Source organism: Grus americana, chromosome 1 (assembly GCF_028858705.1).
Source record: "Grus americana isolate bGruAme1 chromosome 1, bGruAme1.mat, whole genome shotgun sequence".
Lineage (NCBI taxonomy): Eukaryota > Metazoa > Chordata > Aves > Gruiformes > Gruidae > Grus > Grus americana.
Genome location: NC_072852.1, coordinates 148287412 through 148311328, shown reverse-complemented (window position 1 = coordinate 148311328; position 23917 = coordinate 148287412). Strand labels below are relative to the sequence as shown.

Genomic DNA, 23917 nt, shown 5'->3' with positions numbered 1-23917 from the left:
CCTCATGCTGTCCCTTCTAGCCCTTCCTTCTTGTGAGTTTACAGTATGGTGTGACCTTGCAGTAGTGAAGTCAATGTGAATTTTGCAGGTGCTTTTATTGGGAATGGTATCTGTCACAGTTTTTTTATTAATTCTCAGCTATGATAAGGATTTCATTTCAATAACGAGTTTAATCATTTGAGGTTGATGATACTCTTTCAATGATGTCAGTGGATATGTGATCAGGCTTTATAGACTAAGTTCAGCTCCTTTTGAGTTAATACTGAGACACCTCATTTTCTTCCTTCTCCTTTACTTTAATATGTGTTGAATTAGGTCAAAAAATAAGTATTTTTACATCTTTAAATCACCTGGTTCTTCCAGGCAGTTTGCTCCAATTTATCTTCTTTGCCTTGTGGAGTTGAGGAAATATGTTAATTTACTGAAGGGATCCAGATATCTGATCCAGATCTCATTTTATGTCGATGCTGGTAATTAAAAATCATCTTTTGACTTGTAAACTAAGCAAATTTTATACTGAATAAAGAGTATAGAATAAATCCTAAGGCAGCAATTTTCTCCGTCTAGAAATACACTTTAAATATATCCAGGATAATCTGATTATGTTTCCAATGTACAGAATTAGTAATTTCCTTTGAAATATTCTGACTGTCGTCACTGCTACCTTGCCATACCGGAAGGATACAAAACACCGTGTCAGTGTCTCCCACATTTCAGTATCTCTAAAATGGCCCTTTCTGCCACGATCAGGCTCCTGCTGAAACCTGGGGCCCCGTTATTACTCTGCGTGTATGTTTTATACATCATCCTCTTTGTCCTGCCCTACCTGCAGGTAGCGTTGTTGCTGATGCTGTTGGTGCTGGAGTTGCATAGGTGGCAGAGAGGATGGCTGGGAAGGAGGTGTAGTGGCGAACCCTTGGTTTAACACTGCTTGTCCCATCAGTACGATTGGAGAGCCGCTGCTGGAAGTCTGCACTTCCAAACTTTGAAACATTTGTTGGGTTTGAGAGTATCTGTGGAAGAAAGAAGTAAAACGATCAAGAACAAACTGTTGGAAGCAAAAGTCTTCTCTTAGGAAGTCCCTAGTCCTTATAAATAATTGCTAATAAAGGATTCCAGTGCATGGGACCTGCTAATATGAACAATGGCACCATTGGCAGCACTGTTTTCCCTTACTCCGTGCATGAGCTGGACTTAGAGGGCAGAATACATCTCACCTCAAAATCCAGACGGCATTTTAGATTCGTTAAAGATTCTGATTTACCCATGTCTTCTCTTCAGCCACAGCATTCACATCCCAGGCTCATGAAACCGAATGGCCTTTGATTCTGTATTAATATGCTGAGCTCTGGACTGCAGCGTGAGAGAAGGAAATGCACCTCCCGTTCTGCTGCCTGTGCTCCCCTGCGACTGCCTGCGGGGTGGTAATCTCTTGCAGAAAGAAGGGGAGGGTTGATCACTTCTTAAGCTGCTCGCAGACATATTGCCGAGCACGGTCAGCAGGTCCCGTAGCTGTGAGCCTCATTGCAGGAACAGAAACAGCCTCTACAAGTCCTCTGGAGTGAGCGATGGGACAGAAACAAAATATTCAGCTCCTCTTGCCAGTCTGCTTTTGCATAGCAAAACTTAAATGTGCGTTGTTTTGTGGAAGGCTGTGGGCAAAACCACAATGGAGCTATTGCCAACCCAGACTAATTCTGTTTATCCTGTAATGGGTGATGAGATCATAGTGTGGCGTGTGTTCGCTCAACAGCTGTTCAACATTAGGGGCTAGTCAGAAATGCTACAGTTTGGGTACTTGTACTAGGATGTGAGCTCCTAAAATAGGGTCCTGTGAGTCAGGAAGTCTACGTGAACTGGGAGATGTATCTTTTCAAATCAGGCTGCTTCTATTTAGATGATTAAAAGCAAATCTAAAATGCTCTATATTTAAAGTTGAGAAATTTATCTCAAGATAAACAGCAATAGTGATGTTTAAATAAAGTAGTATTGAATACCTACATTCATAAGGTAACACACAGAATTACTTTTAAAGTAATGATATGCAAATGGTTGCCTGTTAGTTTAGCAGTTCACAATTAAGTACAGTGACAAAAAACAGCTAAGAAACAAAAAAAAGGCATTTTCAGACTGGTGTTTTCTGCTTCCTTCATCTAAGTTTTGAGGAGACAAACAACTGAAGTAGTTCATTCAGCAGCTTTTCCAAGAGTGTCCAGGCAGAGTGGCCTGTTGGTTGTTTCCGTTCTGCTGGTGTGGATTAGGCACAGCTCCAGTGGCGTTACACCAGCGTCTCACTGCCCAGCAAGGAGGAGCTTTCTTGGCACCGGTCATTTCAACTGGGCCAGTGCTGACTTTCTCTCTCACATTTACCTTGGTGGGTCAGAAGATCCAGCAGTGAAGCAAGCATCATGCTAGGAAGAAAAATTTCCCCTTGGCTTGTTAAAACACCGCTGGCATGTTGTGTTTCTCTCTGTCATCCTTCCTGATGTGACCAGGCAGGGTAAGGCTGACCCTGACACTGGAAGGCAGGCTCAGCACAGTAACACGTTCCCGATATTTATAACTCGCTTCGTCATCTTACTAAAGAAAGCTATTTCCCCTCAAAAGCAACTTTGATGTTTTCTCTTTGACAAGGCACATACTTAGCCTGGGATCCCGCCATGCTGAGGTCTGAAGGGTGTCTTGCATTACAGGACCCAGGCATCATGGGCTGAATAGGCTGGCTGAGCAACAGTCTGGTGCATGGAAAAAAAGGAAAAAGTGACATTGCTGTAACAGAAGGACAACACAAATCCCACATTTTGAAAACAGAGACAGGATGGTTTCGTAGGCACGGCGCAGGGCTGAGCATTAGGAGATGTAAGCTCAGCTCCCAGCCATGGCAGGCACATCCCGTGTGTTGTGAGGTGGAAATCTGGGGCAGTGCGTTCCCTCCCTGGCAATGTGGGTGCCTTGCTGGGCGCTAGGGTTTCAGGAAAGCAAAATTTATTTTGCTCCTGCTGGTGGGGGTGGCTTGCATTTGAGCTTTCTGAGTATCAGACTCTGATTTTTTTTGGTCCACGTGTCTAGTTGGATGCCAAGGTGGATCCTCCACCGCCCACCCAGGGGAGCCTGAGACAGTGAGGGAAAAGCAGAGACATCCCACCACGCCGGGGTGAGGAGGCCAGAGGAGGCGCCGCAGCCGCGACCACGCACGCCGAGTCCTAACCGAGTGCCGTTGGGGGTCCTCATGCGCAGCGGCTGGGGCTAAAGCCTAGGCCGGCCGGGCCCCCCGGCCTGGCGCTGCGTCGCTCCCCGGCCGTGCCGTGCCGTGCCGTACCTGAGCTGCTGGTCGTGGCTGCAGCCGGGGGCCGGCGGGCCGGGGGTGCCGCCCCGCGGCAGGGCGGCAGGGGGCGCCGCGGTGCCGCCGCCGGCGGGGACTGCGGCGAACGGCGGGGGCGCGCCGCGGGGGGTGCGGCCGCCGCCCGGCGCCAGCTCCGTGCTCCTCGCCGCTTTCGGGCCCTGGAAGAGAGGAGGGGAGAGAGAAAAGCTCGGTCACCGCTGTGTGGAGAACGCCTAAAGACACGGACCGTGACAGTGCGGCGGGGGCGCAGCCACCGTTAATACCTGGCTGCTGTCAGAATACAGGGAACGACAGCGTTCCTGTCGCCTGCCGCGGCTTTCGCCCCCGCTGCCGCCCCACGCTCTGTTCTACCGGCCTGCGGTCTCTCGGACCAGAGCGCTGGGACAGCAAAGCCGCCCCGGTTGTGCCGTCAAGCATTTGAGAAGACCAACGACACTCCATGAAGACAGGAGCAAAGTTAGGTGTGATTAGCACTGCTGTAAAAGCCCAGTGGCGGGAATAAACCTTATTAAAGAAAAAAATGGTGGGTTTTTTCTATTTGTAATACGGATACACTTTTTATTTTAATAGAGTCATTATAACAGAGGTATGTAGGAGGTTAAAAGCTACAGCTGAGGGGTCTGAAGATAACGGTGCAGCTATGTTTGCCGCACACTCAAGCAACAGAAACAGGAGGTAAGTTTTCTGTGCAGGGAGGTACAACAGGTGGGTGGAAGAGCAAAAACTGGAAGTGCCGAGAAACCAGCAATAAGAAAAAAAATCCCCTGCCAAACCTACTAGCTTTCGCAGGTCTCAGTTAACCACTAACTGAGGCTGAACTTTGTTTCCCCGTGCAGGCATCTGTTAGGCTTACAGCCTGGGGGTCTCACCCAAATCTCCATGTATTCCAGCTGTGTGCCACCACAGACAGGCTTCTCTGTGTCAGTGGCGTCCGGCTGGATTCAGGGAGTGAGCAGGGGTAAAGCTTATTTTGAGAGGTCGCACTGCTGACACCGCTATTGCTAGTTTCCAGCGTGGTCGGTCAGGTTTCTTTCACAATCAGCTAAAGAAAAATAAGTCATCCACGCATTTTTTTTGCCCCCCCCCCCCCCCCCGCTCAGGTTTCAAACTGAAACAGCTGCTCAAACAACCCTCCTGGCTGAGGTCTAAAAAAAAACGATTTAAGGTAAAGTAAATGCTGTAGGGAACCCCTTTATATAGGCTGCCCTTACAGAGGAGAATAGGGAAGGAAGGACAAAGGCACACTTAAAGGACTGATGTTTTTACTTGCTTATTTAGTAACAGTGTCTTCTTCCCATATAAAAGCTTCTCTATTCAAAGAAATGATTACCTGGCTCGATATCACACTCGCTTCTCTCAGTGCTTGCTGGTTCGCTGTTTGCGAAGATGCAATTTGCCCTTGAAGTTGAGGACTGGGGACAAGCTGCTGCTGAGAAATGGCCCCTGACCTCTGCTGTAGCTGTTGTGGCTCTGGCTGCTGAGTATTGCTAAAGCTCAGGGACACCGTCGGCTGCTGTAGGAACATCTGGAAAAGAAGGGGAGGAAGGTTTATTTACATAGCCTAGCCGTCTTGGATAATGAAGGTGACAGAATGAAATCCAAAGATATATTCTAAAATAAAGTTATCACGTTTCTGGATTCACTATGCATTCACTGTTAGTTGGAAATTCCCTGTCTTTCCTACATTAACAATTCTGCTATCTCTAGTTTCTTGATTTCTTGTTCTGCAAGTGCACTTATTGCTGGTGAAATGCGTCCTGAAGGTACAAGTCCTCTCTCCGTGGGGCAGGCACAGCCCTCGTAAGAGCGGTTCTCTGTACATTCACCACGTGCTGGGGCTTCCTGACCAGAGAGAAGAGAGTAACTCTGTGTCTTTTCAGTCCTTTCTCCTTTCAACAAAATCAGCCTGCCTTTCAGACAGGGCTGCTTTTGAATTTGTCTCTGGAAATCCAACACCTTACGTACAGTTGGGTTGTCGAATGTTTTTAATGAGGCCACAGTCAGGCCAGAGCTGTCTGTGTTGAATGGCCGTGTCCTTATCATTGCGAAGATGTGTAAACGGACAGTCACTGTCATTTAGCTGATTTCCCATCAGGTAACTGTCACCTGGCGTTCTGCCTAACCATGCCATGCACTTGACTTGTGCAAATGAGCTAGCAGCTCTGTTAGTGTTTCTATAAATGATCTACTCTCCATGCTTGCATTGCAAGATGGAGCTTTCTTCTTTAAAAGTTGTAGGGCTTGGGAAATTTTGCTTTTCTAGGGGCTATTTCCTTTATTACAGCTGTACAGAGGGAAAAGGCATCTTTTAAAATGATGAATTATTAATGTTACAAGCTATCTTTGCAATATGTCAAACCTAGGCTCTCGCCACCAAGGACCGTGTGGAGGTACGCATCCCAGGTAGTTAAAGGCATTTTGAGATCTGATTCTGATTCCGCACCACCGCTACACATGTGGAAGTCCATTAATTTAAGTGGAGCTACTTAGGGTTTAAATGAAATCAGAATCACAATTATTCTCTTCATTATTCATCCATCAGTCTCATGCCTAGCAGTACGTCTGAGGTACGCCCAGTAATTAGTACACCTTTCTGCAGCTTATTGCTATATTAACAATTCCCTAAACTACCATGTCCCCTCTAATTTTTCTTGGAAAAACCCCATACCTCTCTCCAAAGGACGGGCACAAAGCATTGCTTTTCTTTGCATAAGTACAGGTTGATCCATCATGTTTGTACTTATTTATCTAGTTTTAAAACACAGTTTTTATTTAAATATGATAAATTTTTAATGAATTTCCGTGTGCCAAGATTTTACTCAGAAAAAAGGTACAGATAAAGCTTACGTTAATCAGCTGAGAGAGGGGGGCAGCTAATGAAAATGTTGATGGACCTAAAGCAATGGCTTGTTTCAGGTGCTGTAGGCTAACCACATCTCAAAGATGTCTGATAGAAATAAATGGGTCAAGTAAAAGAGTTGGGGCTGCTCGCAGCAGGTCTGAAACTAGCTCCGAGTGTTTTCTTCTAAAAACACTGATCACTGAGTTTGGAGCCATTACATATCAGAAAGACAGATGGTCTTGCAACTTCTGCCAAGTAAATAGGTCTTATTATGAATAAATCAAAGACAGAAATTATGAAAATTCATTTTCTTGTTTATTTTCTGTCTATAGAAGCTAAGCTGTGGACATGTTTGGTAAATGAACTCACTTGATTAGCTCTAGCAATGAAACTGGTCACCATTGATATAAAATTTGATATAAAATTCAGAACAGGTATAGCAAGTGATGTGTTTCAAAAATGTGATGGGGAGCGTGAGCCCACTGGTACTGGCCAGATCACCACAAATTAAGACCTTTACAAGGATTATCTTAAGTGTGCTCCCTGTACATGGCACACAGTGCTGGAGAAATACTAAGTTCATCCAATGCAAAGTCAACATCTATCGATGCAAATGTCAGGCAGGGTGTGACCTTGCGGGAATGACTCACTCTGCAGGGACCTGCCTGTGTGCATGCCTTACTTCCAGATGAAGGCCAAAGAGCTTATCCTTGAAAGAAAGCGGAGTAACCTACTTTGCAATTACCAGAGTGTGCCACTGGGTAGGAACGTGCACAGTTAATGGTTGGCAGCTAACACGCTATAAATTTACAACCAAATTTATCCCAATAAACCAATTCTGTTTGTTCAGAGAGGACTCTGAGTGTTTCATACCCAGGGACCCTCTCTTGCATTATAATGGCCGAAGCAGCATTATTTCTGTCTGAACATAAATGTCCTGGAAAAACAAGCTCAGGGCAGGAAGCGATGGTGCCATTTAACTCGTGTCTCCGCAGAACTGGAAGACTCAAGATGCCTCATCAAAACAAGAGTTAACCTGAGAGAAGATCGAAGTGTAGAATTTCTACCTGCTAGTTAAGTCTAAAAGCAAGAACATGCTTCATTTGTACAAAACTTCGTGGTGTTTTTTCATAATGTGCCTCTTTTGTGACAGTCCTGCCTGAATTCCTCTGAAACACTGAAATATGGTAGCTTTAAATAACAACAGAAGCTCCCTAATAAAGAATGAAATCTTTCCCAGTCTGAGCAAATCCAAGTAGATAAATTAGCGGCCCCCTAACTGCATTGCTGCTAATGACATGTCTCATGGCTGATTTTGCGGACTGCAAGGTCAGTGAAGCATCTTACAAATATTTTTTAATTGGCCAGCTTGTTAACATACGCGGCAAAGCAGCGAGGGAGGGGAGGAACCCTCTGACACTGCTGCCCCCTCGTTCTGAGATAGATGGTCCCTACAGCTAATGGATGAATCACATTGGCAAGACGTCGTGAGGAAAATGGCTCTTTGACTTTACCTGTCCTTTGGATAATCAGGGGATTATAGCCTTCGGGCTCATCATTACAGACATCAAGACTCTTTCTTTATGTAAAATACGGACAGATGAGAAGCACAGCACTGGGAAACTGAGATTCACTGACTTCGAAGAGAGCCTGGCTTGCAAATGATGGGTGGCTGTCGATGGTCTCATTTGCACTTCTCGCAGGCTGGTCAGGCTCAGCCCTTCTGCCATCCTCCCCGTCCGCAATTCATTAGCTAGACTGTTCAAATCTGGAGCTGACACAGCATCCTTCAGACTTCTGAGGTTACTCTTGCCGCTCCTGTCCTTCATACTTTAGGTTGCCAGGAAAAGCAGTAAGAGGGATTTAATAGGGTTTTGAACGGTTTTGTTCAGGGCCCACAACCCTCCCGCCAGTTTCATCTTTCATCGCACAAGGCTCTTGGAAATAGTTTCTAACACATTCTACCGTGCTCAACAGCTGTCCGGTTGGGAAAGCGTTTCTTGGTGGACTGCCGTACTGCAGTTTTGAAGATCTCTGACGGAAATGGAAATCAGGCTTAATTCTCTGCATAGCTACCTATACGTTTCTGTGTGGAAGGGAGTGAACCAGTGGGGAAGATATGCTAATAAATCAGCTAACGAGGGAAAACCGGAGAACACTTCCCCCTTTTCAGACAGCCTACGGCACTCCCCCATGCTTACAGCTCTTCTACTCAGAATATTAAAGAGACCAGAAATGTGCTTGATAGTAATGCTTGACTGTTTGCTGCTCTGCTTTGTAGCTCTGATAATAGACACAGATCAATGTCTGCAGACATCCAGCTCTCTGAATGATGAAATCTGTGCGGCAAAGCACGTGGTTGGATTTCTGATTTAACAGTTTACTGCTAGCTGCTTGTGAGTCACAAAAGTGCTGCATGCAACAGCATGAGGCTTTCTTTGAAGTTGCCCCTAGCCAAATAAGACAAGGCTAATTCCTGGTCTCACTTTATCCCTGTGCAACAGCACAGTAATTTCTTTGGGTGTTTTTAACCTGGAGAAAGTGGAAGTAGGAAAAGTCCCTGGCCATGAGTTAGTGTGACTGCTCGCATCTCATCGCCGGGTTTGGTTGCTCTGAGGAGGCCGAAAGGCACTCGAACTACAGAGGATGATCCTCCCCGTCCAGCATGGCCCCTTCAGGCAGATACGCAACCCCTGCATTTCGGAGCTGCCCTCCAGTCCCCCTGCCTCTCAGTTCTGCATCTGCAGTAAGCGGGCAAATGGTCAGCACTAACATTAGAGAACTTGTACTGGTCTGAAAATATATTCTTTTTGGTCCAACCTGCTATATTCTTTGTGGGGGAGAGAATCACCCAAATGGTATAACTCAGAGCTACAAATTGGTATGGGGTGGGCAGTACAGAACTACCCACCGTTTACCCGCTGGGTCTCCTCTTCTCTCTGCTTGAGCTCCCTATAAGCTTATCTGAGAATCTGTCCCACAGTCTTTGGGTTATTAAATGCACCATAGCACATATGGGAGACAGCTGTGTAAAAATAAAATCCATTTCCTGCATATAAGAATGTGCTCTGATCTTCTATTTTTGCCTGAATTATGAAAAAAAAAAAAAAGAAAAAGGGATGAGTGTCTGTGACTATGGAAGACTTCACCAGGAGAGAATAATGGTTTTCACCCAATTAAAAAGAGAGGAAGTGAGAATATCATGTCTCTTGATATTCATAATAACAATAATAGCTTTCAGACATATGACATGATTCTGAACTGAAGGCCAGTTAATTGCAGAGATTCTTTCCCTTCCCATTAATCAAAATCAGCGCAGAACCAATAGAAGAAATGGACTGAAGTTAAACCTGGTCTACCTATATGCTTGTATGGCACCAGGAACAGAGTCCTGGTTTTGGGATCCACCATTGCTGTGCTGTCTTACAGCAGCGCACACTCAGCAACGTAGGTGGCAAAGTTTCTAATTTGGCTTCACTGATCTCCTAATTGCCTAAACATACAATCCCAGTTTGTTCTAATATGTGAAACTGTATTTCACAGATGCTGATGACGGGTGAGAGTCTATTTCTGTGGAAGTCGGGAGCAAAATTCCCACTGACTTCAGCAGGTCCCAGGTTTTCATCCTGTGCTGAAAATGTTCTTTGAGACATTCGTTTCTTTGACAGAGCTTTTCTTCTGAAAAAATCTTGTTAGCACAATACTCACAGTGGGTCCCCAAAGCAACATTTCTAGCAAGGGTCATTTCACCTGGCATTTATAGTTAAATAATGAGGGACATAGCAGTAATCACCCTGCGTTTAGAAAACTTCCATAAAACTGGATGACTTGTCCATTTGTCATTAAGTGGAACCTGCGATGTACTGAACTGCACTTGCTATTATTTCTGAGCTTTGGTAGACATAAGGGGTAGTACCAAGCAGAGACGGTACTTGGCGAATTCTAGCTCTGTGTAGGAAGTATCAAAGGCAGAAGAAGAGCAGGCTTACTCAGCTTCACCCTAAAGGCTTAAGCTGGTCCAGTGAAGAACAAATTCAGACATCTCCCAGGTGTGAACAAATGAACATCAGCAGAGGTTTGGGTTTTGTTTTAACGTGACAAGGAAATTAATCTCTTGTGCTCTGTATCTGTGCTGGGGTAGGGTCAGGAAAACGGGGAGCGAATGAAAGAGATGAGCACTGCCTGAAGGAGGGCTGTTGGCTAAGGAAGAGCTGGACAGACGAGATACTGAGCATGAGTGATGCCAACACGAAGCAAGCAGTGACTGAATGGAAGCTAACGAACTGGAGAGACATAATCATTGCCGAGTCTGAACATGAACACCTTTCTATTACAGCTGCTCAGTCAGAAGACTCAGTAGATAAAAGTATTAAAATGTTACTGTAAATGATGCAAATTCTCCTCCTCCTAAGGTTGAGATATTTCTTCCTTCTCTTCTTCCAGAGAGCTCTTATAATCTTTCTTGACCTAGTTTACTCAAGAGGCTTTCAGAGGGCAACATTCTCATTCACATGAGCTGGTTTCCACATGTCCAGATTTCCTGGACTCTGGGGCTAATTTTAAGTTGCCAACCCTATTAACAGCCATGTGAAAGAGGATGCTTCGCTCTGGCCCTCCCAGCAGCAACGCACCTGTACGCTGGAGTCCTGCACCAGGCAGAGCTGCTCCTGTATCTTCTGGAGCTCCTCCTGCTGCCACCGGATGTTGGCCTGCAGGATCCGGGTCCGCTGCTCTAGCTGGTCCTTGATGGTCTGGAACATGCTGAACTGTGCTGAGAACTGGGGGGGAAAAAAAAAAAAAGGGGAGGGGGGAGGGGAAATCCGTTATTATAATACGAACAGGTCTCAATAGAACATTGTTCTGTAAGAAGTTATTGGCTTCTTGATTGTAAAGCACAGCCAAAGGAATAAAAGATGTGTTTGTAATATACTAACATCTAGGCAGAGATAAATCTTGCCTATTTTCAATTTTACACACATATATTAAATTGCCTCAGTTAGAGTGATCTGCTTACAGCTGACCCTGTTCTTTTAGGGAATTATCAGAAAGACTGTTTTTGAGAGTATGCTACTTTAAAATATCAACAGCATCTTAATTGGATGGCAAATAAGTGCATTATTTTTATTAGCCTGTAGTTTGGAGCCCTTAGCGTGGCATAACTGTATATTCTGGAAGTGTTTTACTAACGCTTTCCTTTTTCCGCACAGAAACAGCAGTGCTGCAATGGTTTATTCTGCTGATGACTTGCTATAGCATCGTGCAACAGCTGACCACAATAAACATTTTCTAGCTTTCTACAGCTATTAGTGAAGCTACAAGAAATACTCATTAATTTGTTTTTATACGTGATGTAAAATGAATAGCTCAGCTCAGTGGGAGAAAGGCTATTCTAACTAATACTGTAAAATGGAGATCACTAATCAGGGTCAAGAAGAAAGTGCAACCTCCAGTAGCAGCAGTGCTTGGCACAAAGTGGAATCATTCAGTAAGCACGGAGAGGACTAACACAACAATAAATTCCTAGTTTTATATGGTGTTTTTGGGTATGATTCAAAGTCCACCAAAGTTAATTATTACTTTAATAGGCTTTGGAATAGTTGCTTTGCATGAGCTCATATTCCGAAAGTAAAAAACAGTCTTTGGGAAAAAAAACCAAAACCCACTTCCAAAAGTCCGTAAGCTTTTCTATAATCAAGGCATCCAAGACCTCTCTGAAAACATGTGGTGCTGTGAGTGTCCAGGCAAAAGAAAAATAATAATTTTCCTGTGACTCGAAAATGGTGCCCTGTTCCTGCGGTTGTTCCAGTGGCTTTGTGCTGGTGGGTGAACTGGTGCACGCTGCTGGAGCCCTCCTGCTCCATAGAGGTGCACTTGCTTACACCATTTCTGGCTCTTTAATAGGAAAACAAAAATGGTAACGAGAAGGGAATTACCGAGAGCTCTGGGGCTAGCAACACTGTACAGTTAAATGAGATTTCTGGCTACTTAGAGAAATCTAAGTGTGACTGGTCAGATTTGTATCAGATAACTGCTTTGCCTTAAACCAGCTAAAAACGTGAAATACCTTCACATTGCCTTCAGCATACAGCTGAAATCTCCATGTCAATGCCCTTTAGGTGAGAAAGGATGAGGACTTTAGAGAGTTTATTTCTATTTACTAGGTGGAGGGCGGCTTCCCTGCACAATCTGGGAGGTCACCGCTCAAAGAGTTACCTCACGTGGCAAGCCGGAGGGGATTTTCATGGCCGGCCTCGCTTAGGAGGAAGGAGGGCTGCTAAGGTGGCATGTGTGGTCGCTGCAGAAGCCCCCCAAGCCCACTTTGGTGGCAGAGGCACCTGCGAGCGCTCGCAGCTTGCACCGCCTGCCCCGGGAGATAATGCCAGCGCTTGGCCTTCAAACAGCAACGCTGTCATCTGCAACCCCGGTCCTCCCCCAGAGCAGAAAAATGGTGTCAAAGCTCCCAAAGGGAAGTTTGTGTTACTTCTAATTGGTGTTAAAGGGGGGGAGGTCAGAGCTGCGTCTCTCTCTTTTTCTAGTCCGTGTGTGAAGTATGAAGCCGAGGAAAGGACGAGTGGAAACCTCTGATGTTTGGGAACAAGGACAAGTGACTCCAAGGGGCGTCCAGTGCTGCTTGTTTTAGTCCAAATGCATGTTTCTGAAGAGTCCCAGGTACCCTGAGTTTAGGAGTGGAATGACGCTATAGCTTGAGTAGGTAATTCCTGCTTTAACCTGGATCCGTACAGGAGTTTTAAAAAGAGCTGAGTCTTGCAACCTCGTTCTCTCTATATGAACTCTATTATTGAGGACTACTCTTGAGTCTTTAAAAGAAAGGAATCAGAAAGGAATAAAAAACAATTTTAGCTAAAAGCTGCCTGGCTTGCGGATGGTAGTCTTTTCATTAACATGCAAACTTCTTGAAGACACTTTGGGAAAGAAACCCAATTTTCTTCAATTAATAAATGTGAGGAATTTCATAACAGATAATTTTAGAATCATTTTATACTTCAATAAGAAACAAAATCCATTTCCAGGCCTTAGCTTTGAATTTGAATTTGCTTTGCAAAGTTTCATGCAAAAATATATTGCTGTTGATTTTAAGTTATTAAGTTATTATTCCTTAATTTTTTTTTTTTCAGCACCATCTTATATTTAGCATCTAGTATTGTCTTTTTTGCTCTCTTTTTGATGTGCTTTTTGTATTAACACCCTTAACAACAACAATTAGCTGGTCTACTAGAGTGAGAGCCATTGCGGAAGAAGACAAGGAACTTTCTCTTTTGCCTTTTTTCCCCTTTCCCACTCTAACCCCCAAATGTCTCGATAACTGTAGCCATGACCCCTGTGACTACAGAGCCTCTATTGTTTTTGTACAATGAGATACTAACAGCAACTGACCTGCACCAGAGAGTGTTTATCTCAAGATCATTAACCGCTCTACTAATTAGGGAAGAAATCTGTAATTGTATAATAAATTAAAAGATAACTCAAAATGTTTCACAGAAAACACTGCACAGCTTTAACTCTGCCGTTTGCATCAGATGCAGTTGCTCTCTGTCTCATGTGGGTATTTACAAACTGCTGTAGGACCCTCAGAAAAGGGCATGTTATACACAGAAAAGCTTTCCACAGACAGTCGAATGTGGAAGACTAGACACGTGCGATATCTATAATTGCAGAGGATCACCAGTTTAATCAAGGCTTGTTAACGCAGACAAAACCCCCACAGCATTAATGTTAGTCTGGTTTCTTACAAAAAAAAAAAAAAAGTGATGCTTTTGGGATTGAGTCGGCAGGTGTTTGGGTAGGGATGCGGCACAATCCACCTACGGGATGGTCCCCCATTTCAGATGTGATGAACAATAAGATGGACACCTCAAAGACATTCTGTTCCTACAGGTTTCATGACAATAGGTTGCTAGGTAAAGAAAAGAGACTCTGTTTATTTTTTAGCTCAGTTTCCTTTAAACCTTTCTTTTCTGCCTATCTTCCAACTTTCAATCCTTCTGGCCAATGCTAGAGACATGCAACAAACCCGTGAGAATCTCAAAAATAGCAGCGTGTTGTAATTTCATGAAAGCTATAGCTGAGCAAAGGAGAGAGGGACCCACTCATTGCCCCCCTGCGGGGAAGGCTGGGTCTGTGCGCCAGCCTTGCAAGGCTCAGCCCCTGGGAAACCAGGTTTCATTAGTTTTGCAGCTCAACGAACAACTTGTTCATTCTTTCTGTCTTCTGAATAACACCTGCGTAATCCCAAACGGATTATTAGTGCTAATTATTATTCAGTCATCAACATCCGCTGTGTTGTAGGGGATTTTAATTTATTACAATGAGGAAGGCAAACAAACAAATATTCTAATAGGGAGCACTTGGTTTAAAGTAAACCATTTACATTCAGGCGACATCTAGTACTGTGCTGTCTCGTCTGTTCATTCAGACCAGCAAGGCAGAAGCTAAAACCTCATTTTGGTGGAGACAAAACCATTGCAGCCTTTGCTGGAAATACAACTAATCAAAGTTCAAGCAGATGGCGCCTGAGGCGGGAGCTAGCTGCTCGCTGCAGATGCGGTCGAGGCCGCCTAAAACGTCCTTCCTCCCCGCTGCTGCCCCGTAGCCGAATGTTAGCCCCAAGGACGGCCGTCGGAGTGGCGGGCCGCGCGTGGGCAGGCTCAGCACATGGCCTTTCAGCTCCTGCCATCGGTCACCTTCAGCTGAGGGCGAGCGGTAGAAAGGCAGCGGGGAGCGACCTGTGCAGCTCCTCCTCGTGGGTCGGCAGCGGGGTGCCCGGTCATGCTGTCTCTAAAAGCGACAAGCTTGTTTTCTGCTGCTGAACGGCTGCGAAACGGTCAACTAGGAAACTGAGGAAAAGTTCGTGGTGGGAAGCACGCGGACCTGGGTTTCGTCACTCATTCGCTTAGCGCTGCAGGCACTTTGTCTTTTAAATAATGGATTATCGCGCTGTAGGCTGACATGTTTACTATTTTAAGGTGGGAGGTAAGCAATTGGAAGAAAGCAATTAATACTTTATGAAAATCACCCAAGTCTGTGGAGAACTGCTACCTTTCCCAGGAGTATCTCTTTGCTGTGTGAGCCTCAGCAACCTGAGCTGCACCGTCCTGCTGCTATTTCCCTGCTCCCCATGAAGAGAAGCTCCATCTTGAGCTTCGCCGTGAGCATTGTGCTGTGACTTTGCTGCCAGTCGAGAAGACGGCTGCCAGAGGGCTGCCTGTGCAGGCAGATTTCAGTCAGCCCTCTTCCCTCTGCCGAGATTTAGCCAGTCCAAAGAGGCCGAACCAGTGGCCGTGCGACTGGACGGCACTCCGATTTGGCGGAGAAGAAATGGAGCTGGCGTGCCAGTAAGAGCGATTGACTGGGAAGGGGCAAGGCTGCAAGGCTCTTGGTAAATGACTGGAAAGCGTCTCTTCACAAAGAGCTTTCATGGAGAAGAAAGGGAGGTAGAAAAAAGTCAAACAAAACATGCACAGGTTTATAATAAATAAACTAATTGATGTTTGGAAGTGCATTAATGAATAACAGAGAGAAATATCTGTAAAAGAAAATGAATGCTCAGAGCAGATAATTGATATGCTGTTTCTTTGCTGCATGCTGGTGTGGAGTCGTGAAAAGAATATTAAACATAGAAGATAAATGAGAATTTGTTATTTTAAAGCAGGGTTCCTCAGGACTTTTTATATGCTTTATATGCTACAGGAAGAAACTCTGGGATCTTGTGAGGGAGTACGGGGTACTAATAGTAAAAGCAGTCTAGGTCCAGGAGTACTCTGTCATTTCTAGAATTGGAGGATGATGAGGTATATCATCACAGCATGACCACAGGAGAGAAACAGTGTGATGGGAACATGGTACTCAAATTTCCTCCTTCAAAATCCACCAGACGAAACACCGAGGTGACTTTTTGGGCCATCATATACAGGTTAATAGATTTCACTGGAGGAATTTGTCTCCAGCGGCATCCTCACCATTACTGGCACACTCCCAAAATGAGTTTTGTTGAATTTGCATGGCCTTTACTGGTGGTTAGTCCTGCATTAGCACAGCCAAACAGGTGTTTTTAGGAGGACTGGGTGTCTTTGTCAGTTTTTGGTTTTAATTCTCATTCTGACCTTGTTTTTTGTGGGACCTGATTCTGTAGCAGCAAAGCTGAAAACTCTTTTTCCATCTGTTTTTTGTCCCCTTGTGAAATAGATGTGTGTGTGTGCACCTGCACCTACATGCACCTGGGCTTCTGCTCTGAATGCCTGTATGCAGATAAATGTTTAAACACACAAGTGTATGATTCAGATTACTTTCCCACAATATTTTAAGTGTTTGAGAGCTGGTGGATTTGGGGATTTTAGCTACCAAAGAGGTAACCTAAAAGCCCCAAAAGGAGAAAATATCAGGAGATAGGAAAGTGACCTATTCCACTTCCAAATTCCCAACTAACCTGTGCCAGAGATGCAGGCTGATTTTGCAGTGTTGCTTGAGGCAGCAGCTGCTGTGGGAGAAGCTCACATGAAGGCTGAGAAGGCAAAGAAACCTGAGTTAAAAACAAAACAAAACTTTATTTATAAGTTTGGCTCCTTTATATTTTAGGTTTCTTCTGATGCCATGGCTTCTGTGCAAGTAATTTTTAATTGCTAAGCTGCGTATGTGGCACATGCTTTATATTGTCTGCCTATTTTGGTGACTCTTTGTGAAGTTACCTGAAGAGCAGTAGGTTGACTGAGTCTATGCACGGATAAATCCTGCTGCGTGCTCGGTGTTCTTGGCAAGGGAGTGTTAGACTCTGCAATCAGCTTTGTTGGTGTAGCTGCAAGAAAAGTACCGGTGAGTTCTCACACGCTGGAAACCATCCCCATTTGAAGTGGGAATTACAACGAGACCTGGCGAGAAATGATTACGGCCTGGCTAAATTCCAACAGGAGTCAAGGCTGTTCTTGTTGACTTCAATGGCAGTAAAATTAAACTGATAAGGAGGGCCTGGGCAAAGATAAAAGTAAATGAGACAGATTATGATTCTGTGCTCCAATGAATGGAGCAAAAGGACCCAGAAGCTGTTCTAAACCAGCTGGAACTGCCTTCATATGGGCCAAACAACTATAAATTTAGGTTAGCTCATTGGCTTTTCTTCCAGATCAGGGAGCAGAAGGAGTATATAAGGTGTGCCCAAGTCTTGGCTGGAGCATCCTGAATCTTGGCCAGAAGAGCATCACTCACAGGCTGTTATTAGTCATGTAAGTCTAGGGGGACCTTGCATTGCTTATACTGATGCCTTTAAATCTGAAGTCCTCATTTTCATAACAGATCAAAACAGCAGGCCTCATGGCTAGTCCCGCTACCCATTTTCCAATATATGGATGGCTGCACTACAACCTTCCCTCTTGTACTTCACCATTTCAGATTATGCACTTCATTGTCAGTGACAAACAGATATCATCAATACCTCATAAATAACTGTTAAATTGGCAGCTGTGGTATATAGGCACACATTCTGTGGCTAAATTAAAAATAATGCAGTAACCCAGGAATGCCACTCACATGCTGGGTCTGACTTGGGTGTGTGGGAAGATTTTGGTGAGCTCCTGGATGATACCGAGGGTGTCCGACTAGCGCTGAGGATTGAGGCACCAATATCAAGTGCGTTAAAGTGCTGTTCAGGATCCAAGCTGGCACCACTGTCCTAAAACAAACAAACAAAAAGGGAATAGCTATTGCATCTGTCAGGGTGAAACCATTTTGAAATGCATCTGGTAATGGTTGCACACCCTGTTCTTTGGCTGGCCTAAAATGACTTGAGCAGAATTAATCCCAGGTAGGCCAGCAGAAGACCTGGGCACAACGTCAACGTCCCTTCCAAATAGCATCTAACTAATGCATTTTACAAAGAGCTATCACTGAGTTGGAAATAAATAGCAAGCTACTGGCATAGCAATTTTGTGCCTTCAGATGTTTTTCTGAATCCTTCTTTTGCGTTCAGTTGGACGTGACAGCAACTGCAACCTCTCTGAGACATTCAGCTGTGCACCAAAGAGGAGATCTTCTTTCTTCCCTTAGCCGGGACGGCTGATTGCCAGAACATGTCCAAATGAATCTTCAAACTGTAGTACCTCACCAAGACAAGGTGGAGATATCTCACATTGCCTCTGCCCATGTTCCGCTTAATTTGTGGCTGTTACTGATCTCCAGATTCATCCTTTCATGAGCTTATCCAATTTGCTTTAAAATTCTTCAAAAGAGCAATGCATTCTGAAGCTGTTGGAATCCACCCAGAAGGACAATTCTGGAGCCTTCACTGATGTTAACATAGGAACGAGTTGTGATTACTACATACATTCATGAAAAAAAAACTTCTTTTCTCGTTGTACCTTTAGTGCTGAGGACACAACCTCCGATGAGACTTCTTCCAAGCCCATCTCCTGTCTCCGCTCCACCCGAACATCTGCATAACTGCATGGAAAGTATAATTCTATGTATCAACACAGTATTGTTATATTTCATAAAATGTGCTTTAAGGAAGTGGAGGAACACATTATTGTGACATTTTACAGATTAAATGAACAGCTGAAAAATCACTTAAGTCAAATGCTACTGAATAACATTTGAGAGACTGTTTTCATTTTCAGTTTTTGCTCTGTTCCTGTCTTCTTGAAGTCAAAAAGTATATTAAAGAAGTGTATATATATATATATAAAGGTCAAGTTCACATCCTACAACCACTTTATAACTTCATTGGAAAGCTGCCACACATCTCTTTAAAAGCAATGTAAGGATTAGAGGAAGTGAATAGTTAAGGGATCTATTCCATAATTTTGCACAAAATGGAAAAATGCAACAGTTAATCTGCCCCTAAACTCATGATTGACAAATTGAGCTTAGCATAAAGTAAGGTTTAATCTGATCATTTTTTTATAAGGAACGTATTTCCTTCAGAGAAGTCAGGCTTCGTTTTTGTTACATAAAAGACATCATGTTTCGAAGAGAAAATGTTGGCAGTCATGAGGATGCCCTTATCTTACTGTCCTTTACGTCCCCGCTGGTTGACAGGAGTTTCCATACCTTACCACCATGTGTGTGCACACAATGAACTCTGGCTTGGAGTTCCACTGGTGGTAGGTGATATAGTAATGGGTCTGGAGCCAGATCCACTGCTGTCCTTTGGTCAGAAACCGATAGCAGCACGACTTCCCCTTGCCAAACTGCATCACTGTCAGCAGAAAATACACACAGCTTGTAGCACAATTTCCTATGTGAAAATGACATGAAATGTGAAGAGAGTGACAAAAATATCTGGGGTCCCATCGATTCCCAAGGGAGACAGGAATCTGAGCACCTTTCAAGTGGTCCTGTCAGTTGTGTGATAGAGCAAATATCGTTAAGATCAGTAGGTGTCTTCTTCTGACACTTTGAATGGTACGTTCCCACACAGTACAATTAACCTTAACTTTGGACACTAATGCATTAATGTCTGCTACAACTTAAACATAGATCTTACCCTGGTTTATGTACTGATCACATACTGCTTAATTAGGCATCTGGGATTAATCTCTAAGAGTGATCACCTTAAGTTCTATAGCATTAAAGTACAGGATAAAAATGCTTGAAAAGATGAGTATTCTCTGCAGAATGAAGTGAGTATGGCAGATAACATTGTGCAAAGACAAAAATCGTTTGAAACTGAAAGAAAATTCCCAGACTGGCAAGAATTCAAAGTGCAGTAAACTGCGGTGTATTAAAGGTTTTAAAGATTCACCAACAAAATTGAGCTCTGCTTTTCCCCCTCAGTGATTTCAAGGGGTTCCCAAATGTGCACATATTTAGCCTTTCAATATTTTAACGTCAACATATAAAAACTAATGTCGATGGGATATTTTCAGGACGCCCAGCGGTGGTAAGCTGAGATGTTCCAGCCAGTTCTGTAAGCAAATATTTGAAAAGCATTGACTCATTTTCTTTACTTAGTGAAAGAGTTTTTCAATTAAATCTTAATAGACTATATTTAAATAATCACAGGTAATCCCAAATACATGGTGAACGACATTAGGGTAAATTATCTGCCAGAATTTTACAAAATGGGATCTCCTCTGAGATGGCTTGAACTATTCCTGTATATTCTTTACTAGTAGAGCAGGTGTCTAATCTGGTGTGTTTTATCCATTCAGTGAGTCTCACTGACTGCTTCTGGGGATACAGAAAGTAAAATTGTATTTTTCAGAGCTTGATAAGTCTGGCCCAGATGCCGATCAGCTGCCGTGCCCCCAATCTGCTCTAACTCTGCTAAGACATACAGGTGCGAGGCAGGGGTCAAACCTCATCTTCCAAGTTTAAACCAATTTTAACTGAAACTGCATTTCACTGAAAAGAGGTGTCCCAGTGACTGCACAGGAACTGGGGCTATGCCATACTTACAGTGTTCATGGCACCTTGCTAGCAGCTCTAGGTCATCTATATGGTAATAGTCGTAGCCGGAAGTACCCAGCACTTCAAAAGGCAAGTATCCTATAATCGGCGGTGCTCTGCGGTTAGGCACAATATGAGTGAATACATGAACCACGAAAGAGACAGCAGTTCTGCATGTTGACACGCATAGGTAAAAAGCCCGGATCCACTCTCACTCATCGGTGTACAGTCGTCCACCCCAGGGGACCGCATCCTGACTCCCCCCTGCCTTGTGCCTGGGATGCCTGCCTGGGCACGGCACCTTCCCCCCAGGACAAGGCCATGACCACCCCATCTTTCCAGGGAAAATGTGGTTGTGGAAAGCAACTCAGCTTCTCAGGGACCTTCACAGAAGAACCTGCTGTGAAGGAGCCATTCCCTGGCTGTTCCTTGGTCAAGGGCTCTGCTGTGGCTCCCGTAGTCCCTGCACGGGGGGAAAACACGTTGGCGAGGTGATAGGAAGCCATCATCTGCCGGGGACTAGGGGGGTAGGAGGGGAGATCAGCTGTGCCGCTTCCCTCAGGGTGTCTGCAGAGCTCGTCGGTGGCGTGATGAGGAGGTTGCTTTGTACCTTTGCCAGCACGGTTGCCTCAGGCCGGCACAGACTTTCCCTCCGTAACTCGGTGGGGAATTGCACATGCACAATCAATGGCTGGATTTGGAAAGAGTGATTTCTGCAGCTGTATAATAATTAGATGATTTTGCTGTGTGACAGACTTTGGTCCATTGATGTTTTTAAAGCAAACAAGAACAAGCTAATCACAGTTCGGCCTGAGAAACAGAGTAGTTTTGTTTTAAAAGACTGATAAAAATAAATGCAGGGTAAAACAGTAGATATAATCTTTTGCAGGAATTTCAGTGCTTGCCCTCCTGTTCAAATGTGAAACGTAACACTATTTGAGTGAATTGCACTTACAAAAATAGCAGCAGACAAGCACCAAACACTACCAGGAGTGCTTTTCTTGTCACCAACCTGTGGTCCAGGAATAAAAATTTCCACTCCAGACTGTGTCTTGATGTGAATTCCTCTAGAGGTTCTTCCACGATGCACATCTCCTGTATGGTGAAGAAAACCAACTTACCGAGAGTTGCGGCTTCACCCCTCTGCTTCATCTAACTTAGCTATAAATCCATGGTGCGTAAGAGGAGAAAACAAAGGATTCACGTGTTTTCTGGCAAATCTGGAGAGTGATCTATTGTATTTATGAATGCCAACATTTTTGCAGGAGTTGGGGAGAAGAACTTGTGATGTGCACAGACCTAAGAGCCATGACTGTTCCTTGGGGTGCCAAAGTTTTTGTGGCTTTGAAGCAGTGCCTGGGGCTGTACTCCCCACAGCCTGGAGGAGCGATGCTCATTCCCAGCACCCAGCCTGTGCTTGGTCCCACCTGGGTTTGCCACATCTTTCCTCGCTGTCTTTGTGTTACTAAAGATACCCACCACCCTTTCCCGACCCTTTTGGACATCTGCCCTCCGAGCCCTCTTTGGGAGAGGTGGAGGACTCTCCTTCCCACTCAATAGCTGGGGGCACTACGTGCTGTGGGGGGGTAAATGCCTTTTCAGGCAGGCAGCCTGTGTGGAGCCCATCGGGCGGGTGGAATGTGGTAGTTTTACCTTGTGCTTCACTCCCGCGGTGGCACCCTTGGCACCCCAGTGCCAGGTGGGAAGAAACTGGCCCTTAAGACTCACGGCAGCCCTTGGCACTCGTGAGAATGATAATTAATAAGTGAATTACAGGAAGCAGGGCGCAGGGCTGTCTGTGAGGGAGGACATCCTTAGTCCAGAGGCACGGGGATCAGGATGTAGTTGGCAGTGGTTAGTTGTTGGGTGGAGGGGGGAAGGGGAGGAAGGACGGCACCACGGAGCATGCCCGTGCGTGGGCTGGGGCTGGCTGCGTGCCCCACTGCTGACCCTCTGCAGCTCCCCTCTGCCAACCTCTCCTCTCCCAATGGCAGTTTGCAGGGGCAACTGCAGCTCCACGAGCTGTCAGCCTGGAGACCCCTGGCTAGGACTTGCCAGCATCAGCGGTCAGTCAGGATTAGGTGGCATCCAGGGTTACTGTGTCTTCCATGTCTCTCCTGCAGGAGGGTCTCCACTGTCACTGGCAAGGACAGCCTGACCGCTGCCCCCCAATGCTGCTGGCCCCCTGCTCCCTTGTGCTACGTCCCCTTGTGCAAGCGACACCCTCTCATCATCTCCTCTGGTCTCTTTCAGGCCACCAATGTTGGAAACGCTCTTGGGACCAGAGGAAAAGCTGAATTGCGCTGCCGTCAAGTGTTTCTTTGATACATATCAATACTCACAAAGTTGATTAAAGTTGCTGACAGTACAGTGGCAAAAGGCTTCATGCATACCTTAAACTCCTCTCCCCTCCTCCAGTTTACACCAAAATCCATGCTGATATCAAGAACATACCCTAAAATTCAAGGTGCAACATGCAAACAATGCTGTGTGCAACCAAAATGCTGATTCTGATTGCTTAGCCAGGCAGATAAATAGTTTTGCCTTCATTTTAGAGGAGAAAGTCAGGACCAGGGGTTAAATGAGTCACCCAGGTGAACTGAAGAGATTGGTGCTGAGGGTTTCCTGGCAGCTAACACCTTCTCCCCTCCCCTCGCACTGGGCAGCTCATTGCTGTGTGCAGCCCATTTCGTTTCCCTGTTTATTTTGAGATGTAAGCTACCCAAAGACAAGGGAATTTGCTTTCAGGGTTTCTGGAGAACCTTAACTCCAGCCTCTACTGCTAATATGATTACTGTGGTTAAGATTTATGGGATGTGTCCTCACTTACTTACCCAGAAGGGACTCTGCTTGCCTCCCGGGGCCGTGAATCAGTCGAGAGTGCCCCGCAGGTCCCTGAGCAGTAATGAAGCCAGGCCAAGGGAGCAGTGATTTCATACCGGCTAGTTCTCAATTAGACTTTTTAATCTCCTAACCTCTGAGGATGGGACGCCTGATGTAGTAGCTCATATTTGTTAATTAGGGAACCACAGTGCCAGGCACAAGGTTGCGTGGTCTATCCTTATTTCCAGAAGCAACTATCTTACTACCAGGATTTGGGAGGAGGAAAACTCGCAGCAGCCACCTGAAGACACTGAGAGGCACAAATGAAAGCACTGGTGGCCATCTGTACACTGTCCCATCGCAGGAACAGAAAGCAGCAACGAAGAACCCAATTTCAAAGTGATTTTGCAATTCCTAATGCAACGAGGGTTTCCATTTCCCATGCAAGGGGGGCAGAAGTGACACCGCTTCTGCAGATCCTGGCTTGCACTGATAATCCTCTTCCCTGGATT

General features: G+C 45.1%; 1 protein-coding gene across 8 annotated transcripts in view; it reads right to left on the bottom strand.

The window, feature by feature from the left end:
- The window catches only part of NPAS2 (neuronal PAS domain protein 2), a 105882-nt gene that overhangs the window by 1804 nt on the left and 80161 nt on the right, over positions 1–23917 (bottom strand). For 4 of the 8 annotated variants that reach the window (XM_054813753.1, XM_054813742.1, XM_054813775.1 and 1 more), the window contains 12 exons: positions 21595–21677; positions 20592–20698; positions 19242–19389; positions 18551–18632; positions 17724–17865; positions 16889–16995; positions 16630–16722; positions 10817–10963; positions 4674–4868; positions 3320–3501; positions 2643–2735; positions 827–1013 (listed from right to left, as the gene is read on the bottom strand). In XM_054813753.1, the coding sequence (XP_054669728.1) occupies positions 827–1013; positions 2643–2735; positions 3320–3501; positions 4674–4868; positions 10817–10963; positions 16630–16722; positions 16889–16995; positions 17724–17865; positions 18551–18632; positions 19242–19389; positions 20592–20698; positions 21595–21677 (1566 nt within the window). Of the gene's footprint in view, positions 1–826; positions 1014–1217; positions 1521–2638; positions 2736–3319; positions 3502–4272; positions 4386–4673; positions 4869–10816; positions 10964–16629; positions 16723–16888; positions 16996–17723; positions 17866–18550; positions 18633–19241; positions 19390–20591; positions 20699–21594; positions 21678–23917 lie in introns of those variants that run through there. The other 4 variants (XR_008575524.1, XR_008575523.1, XM_054813762.1 and 1 more) reach the window with 4 other exon arrangements.